The 6,000-nt window shown below is 40.6% G+C and overlaps 1 protein-coding gene across 1 annotated transcript in view; it reads left to right on the forward strand.

Annotated features, from left to right (window-relative positions):
- The window catches only part of bmp1b (bone morphogenetic protein 1b), a 59,861-nt gene extending 54,331 nt beyond the window's left edge, over nucleotides 1-5,530 (forward strand). The window contains 2 exon segments of the mRNA XM_036595424.1: nucleotides 2,248-2,498; nucleotides 4,966-5,530. Of these exon segments, the coding sequence (XP_036451317.1) occupies nucleotides 2,248-2,498; nucleotides 4,966-5,100 (386 nt within the window). The 3' untranslated portion in view covers nucleotides 5,101-5,530.
- Nucleotides 5,531-6,000: the final 470 nt, after the last annotated feature.

Consider the following 6,000-nt stretch of genomic DNA (forward strand, 5'->3'; position numbering starts at 1 on the left):
GCCAAAGTCTTCTGTTACTGCCAGCTAACATGTGTAAACATAATAGATTAAAGTGAAACATTTCTTTGGGGCTGAGTCTGGTTTAATATGAGTTAATAATGAGGTTGAGTCATGACTCAACAGACTTGATAGTTCTGCTAAAAAGACTCAGAAGGCAGGAGTGAAGGAAGTTTTTTATTCCTCAGTCAAATTTTAGAAGTTCAAAGATAACAATTCAGTAGAAATTAAAGAGTCTGGTGCAGGCCCGTCCTGCTGGATAGAGATGGTGGGGGCAGAGCCTACCCCCCAGACAACCAGAAAGGGATCCAACTGGTGGTGGTGGGGAGGAAGGAGGGGAATGTCGATGCATAGGCACCTGAAAGCAGCAGAATAGTTACATGAGTCAAGTCATTTTAAAGACATGGCTTACCGCGATTGGTCAGGAGTAATGAATCATTGAATTACAGGGCATTAGAGTCTTCCGGGCAGAACTTTCACCAAAGCTTCTATTTCTGTGAAAAATCATATATACATAATTGCCTTCCTTATCCCAAATGTGGTCAATCAAACAAGAAGTGTTTGGGGTCTGAAGCTTAGTTTTACTACTTTAGTTTTAGTACTGGAGCTACGAGGCTAATGTAGCTAACAAGTAATGGAAGCTTATACCCACCAGTTAGCACGGTGTTAAGTAGGGGATACACACACTTTACTGCTCGGCGCTGTACTATGCCGCTTTAAGCATGATGTTGACGATTCACTGATCACGTGATTATGACACTAACAACATGGATGCCTCAGAGAAGACAACAGATGAGGAGCCTGGTGATTTAGGGGTCCGTTTTCCTGAGGGCTAGAAATGCAATCCAGGGCTCATTGGAAAGTGGTCATCACACTTTACCGACCTGTGGAGTTATGCTTTGTTCTAACATTTCTCCACTGATCTACAGAGCTTCAGATACTGAACGTTGTTCTCTCCAGTTTCCCAAAGACTACAGCAAAAAGTCCTGTGTTGGAGAGGGAGCACAAACCCTGTGATCCTGTACAGATTGAAGATGGTTACTCTCACTTTTGCTGAGTTACGGCACTCTAAATTTCTCTGGCTCTCTGGACCTCCACCGCATCTTGACATCTTGTCGGATACAAATGTGTGAGTTTCAGGGATCTGTATCATCGGTTCCCTGAGGGCCAGCAATGTGATCCAGGGCTCATTGGAAACGCCACATTCTGCTGATATGTGGAGTTTGGCCTTGTCACAGATTTTTAAAGTCAGAATTTTTTAAGTCACTTGTTGCAAATCATTTCTTTCTCCAGCGGTTTTATTCATGACGTTATCAGCGACTAGTCAACATTGACTCAACTCTCATCACATAACTGTCGAAGTTGTGCAAACACTAGTGTTAAGTCACTTCTAGCCTGATAGTGGGCTGTGAAGAAATTTTTGGTGGCATTCGAGCAAATACTGAGAGAAAGTCAGTTGTCCATAGTGGACTGGTGATGGCACTTTTTTCATGAATATCAGTTAAAAAAAAAAACAACACAACAATAAACCAAAAAAATATGAAATGTTCTAAAAGGTAAATAATCTTAATACAACAACGGCAAGTTTTTTTCCCTTTACCTACATTTCAGCTGTCTTATGAGCAACTGGTGTAAAAAACTTTTATTGTCGGTTAATTTGCCACCATTCTGCCATATTTCTACTATAAAACAAGATTTCATTATTTGATATTTTATGTTTTATTTTCCATTTATTGAATTTCTAAGTTTTGTTTTCCCTTGAGCCTACATATTACATATAAAGAGCAGGCAGGCCTTGAGAAAAAGGAAAAAAAAAACCTTGGAAAAGGTTGAGAACCCCTGGACTTAACAACGTTAGCATAGCAAAACTGCTTGAAAAACCAGCAAAACTAGCCTGTGTTGTATTTTGGATGCTGGTATGCTGATCAAACAGCATGACCAGGCTAGGTGACCAGCTAAACCAGCAAAACCCACCATGAAATGCTGGTCTGTGCTAGAGGGGAAAACAGTAGCGGCAGTCTTTGCCTGTACTTTTGCCCATTTGTAGGCATGCAGCACCATGCTAATTGGTGGGGAATAAGTTTCCAGTACTTGTTAGCTACATTAGCTTTGTGGCTCTAGTACTAAAACTAAAGAAGCAAACTGCAGACACTAAACACATCTTGTTTGATCAACTACATTTGGGTTTGGGGGAGACGACTGTAAATTTGATTTTTCGCTGAACTCTTTAAATGTTGTTGGTGTTCTCAGAGTGTGGAGGAAGTCTGAAGGCTGAGGTGAAGACCAAAGACTTTTACTCCCACGCTCAGTTTGGAGACAATAACTACCCCGGAGCTTCAGACTGTGAGTGGGTGATCTCGGCAGAGAAAGGCTACGGCGTGGAGCTCATCTTCCAAACCTTCGAGCTGGAGGAAGAAGTGGACTGTGGATACGATTACGTAGAGCTGTTTGACGGAGCAGACACTAAAGCACCACGGCTGGGCCGTTACTGTGGCTCTGGGGTAAAGATCATGGCCAATTACACTTCATTATACACCTACAGTGCCTTTTAGAAGCTTCAGAACAGCTAGCATTTCAGAAGGTCTCTAATAAATTAGCATTAGTCAGTTTGCAATAAAGCAGAAATTCCTTTTATCCCAAATGTGGTCAGTGAGCCAAGACAAGTTTGCTTCAACGCAATTTGAAAGAGTACAGATGTATACGTCACATTGCTGAAAACAGAAGCAGCTGTCTGGCGGACTGAATTTAGTTCATGTTTATAGATAACAGTGAGTCACATAGTGTCAGAAACCACATCATCGAGTCTATGAGAGATGCTTCCCACAGACACACTCCAAAATCTTATTGAAAGCTTCCCAGAAGAGTAGAAGCTGTTATAGCTGCAAAAAGGGAACCAACTCCTTATTAATACCTATGGATTTTTAGAGTGGGACATCATAAAAGCTCCTGTAGGTGTAATGTAAAGGTGTCCCAATACTTTTGTCCATATATTGTATTCAGTTCTTACTTGTTACCATGCTAATTGGTGGAGTATTACTGCTTCTTTTAAGTGTAAGTTGGGTAAAAGTTTTTGCCGAAGGGGACCCTGTTCGCTTGACTTGGTTGTGTTTATGTGAGAAGTAAACAAAAACAAAGTCTGTCATTGTTTATTAGCTAGTAACTAACTGACATCTATCAGTTTCAGACTGTTGTCCATGTGGTGGTAAATATAGTAGAGATCAAATGTTATTTGTACACACGATCATCAAACACTGTATTGAGAACACTATAATAATACTGGACAGGTCACAAAACAGCCTCGGGTCTTCCTGCATGGATTCCACAAAATGTTGGAAAAATTCCTTTGAGATTCTGGTCCATGGTAAAATGATTGCATCATGCAGTTCCTGCAGATTTTCCAGATGCACTTTCATGCTGTGAATCTCTCATTCTACCACATCCCAAAGGTGTTCTATTGGATTCAGATCTGGTGACTGGGAAGGCCACTGAAGAACACTAGCTCACTGTCATGTTCATGCAGTCAGTTTGAGCTACTTTTGCTCTGTGACATGATGCATTATTATGCATGATGCATTATTATACATTGGAAGATGGTAAATTGTAGTCATGCAGGGATGCACATGGTCAGCAACAATATTCAAATAGTCTGTGGCATTCAAGAGATGATTGGTATTAATGAGCCCAAAGTGTGCCGAGAAAATTCCCCAGCCCATTACACCCCCTGTACCAGCCTGGACTGCTGACACAAGGCAGGTTGGCTCCATGGATTCATGCTGTTGTGCCAGATTCTAACCCTATAATCTGAAATGGAGATTCATCAGACCAGGCTACGTTTTTCAGTCTTCAGCTGTCCAGTTTTGGTAAGCCTGTGCCCATGCCAGCTTCAGCTTTCTGTTCTTAGCTGACAGAAGTGAAACCTGACTTTGCCCTTTTGCTGTCATAGCCCATCCACCTCAAGGTTTGACCTGTTAAGCACAGTTATACAGAGTGGATGTCTGAGTCACCGTAGCCTTTCTGTCAGCTCTAACCAGTCTGGCCATTCTCCGCTGACCTCTCTCATCAGCAAGGTGTTTCCATCCATAGAACTGCTGCTCACTGGATGTTTTTTCTTTATTGCTCTATTTTGAGTAAGTCTGGAGACGCTGTGTGTGAAATCCTAGCAGATCTGCGGTTGCAGAAACACTCAAACCAGCCCATCTGGCACCAACATCATGCCACACTCAAAATCACTAAGATCATTTTTCCTCATTCCGATGGTTGATGTGAACATTATCTGAAGTTCCTGCCCATATTTGCATGATAATGCACTGCATTACTGCCACAAGATTGATCAGATAATTGCAGAATTATTAGGTGTACAGGTGTTCCCAATAAAGAGCTCCATGAGTGTAATTTAATAATTTTCTGTCGATGGACTGTTTAATTCTTTTCTCAGCCATGATGAAAATGGCTTTGACATCACAGCCCGGCCAGTTTCACCATTTTTGATGCCATTGGCTTCATTGTCTGACTTTATGGTACAGGCAAATACATAACAATATTTACAATATCTGATGAGTTGGAACAGACAAACTAAAAATGCTATTAAAAACTATGAATCCAGTGATTTATATTCAACATTTCACACAGTGCTGCACTAAATTACGCACACTTAATAATAATGTGAAAACCATATTGTGATGTAATATATCAGGATTATGATAAATGTTTCATATTGCCCACCTTTACTTCATAGGATATGTCAGAAACATCTTTCTAAAAAAACACTTCACATTACTTGTTAGCAACATTAGGCCCAGTAGCTCCAGTGCTAAAACTAAAGAAGCATACTTCAGACACTAAACAAGTCTTGACTGTTTGAGTACACTGATATTTTACTTATATATTTTATATATTTATATTGATTTTTTTTCAAAATTTGATTCACCATTTCTTTAATATTGAGTGATTGTTCCTGCTGTCCTTTAGCCGCCAGAGGAAATCTACTCAGCCGGCGATGCCATCGTCATCAAATTCCACTCAGACGACACGATCAGTAAGAAGGGTTTCCACGTGCGCTACACCAGCACCAAGTTTCAGGACACACTTCACACGAGCAAGTGAGTTCTTTTTTAAAGTGAAGGAGGGGCTCCAGAGGAGAAGACAGCAGCTCGGGACCCCCGACCACCCCACCAGAGCTGTTCGTTGAGGCTTTCTCTCCAAAAACTGTCCACCCTTCAGGCTGGATGGACTGATAGCAGACACTGAGTTTATGCTTTTAACCGTTCCAGCTCTGAGGAAGGAAGGAGAGAGAAGCCTTATAGGTGTGAAACGTGACTGAACAGCACCCCCTAGACGGTCCTTTAAAAACTTCACCGATAGCATGCTTTAAAACAGAAGGAAACTGGCCATCCGAGTGAGTGATGTGCCATGTTACTGATAGATGGGTAGGTCCGGCTCCGCCCACAAATGTGTTCTATCATAGCTACTGTGACATTGGACAAGCTTTACAGAACACTGATAAAAATCCCATTCAGCCTAATGAGAAAATGTAGAACAGACTCAGTTTATATCTTAATACATACATTTAGAGCCAGTTATTCATTCAGCCTAATGAGAAACTGTATGTATTGTGATATAAACTTTCTGTTAGGTTGAATGAATAACTGGCTCTAAATGTATAATAATATGCATAGAGGTGGCCGATTTTAAGAACTTTTCATGATACAAGATATGTCACGATATTTATTTTTTCAGACATCTGATCAGTTGGAACAGAGAAAAAAGAACCAGTAGTGCTAGATTTTAAAAAATACTGTCAAAAAATGGGAACCAAGTGATTTTTATTCAGTATTTGGCACTAAATAAGTCAAACAGGACTAGATTTGCTCTCTTTTTAATGAAACATGCAGTTGATCAGTGTCTACAAGTACTGACGATATGCACGATATGTTCAGAAAAGCAGACTGTATTGTATTCTGACGTAATTTATCACGATAAAGATATATATTGTCATATTGCCCA

Source organism: Colossoma macropomum, unplaced genomic scaffold (genome assembly GCF_904425465.1).
Source record: "Colossoma macropomum unplaced genomic scaffold, Colossoma_macropomum, whole genome shotgun sequence".
Classification (NCBI taxonomy): domain Eukaryota; kingdom Metazoa; phylum Chordata; class Actinopteri; order Characiformes; family Serrasalmidae; genus Colossoma; species Colossoma macropomum.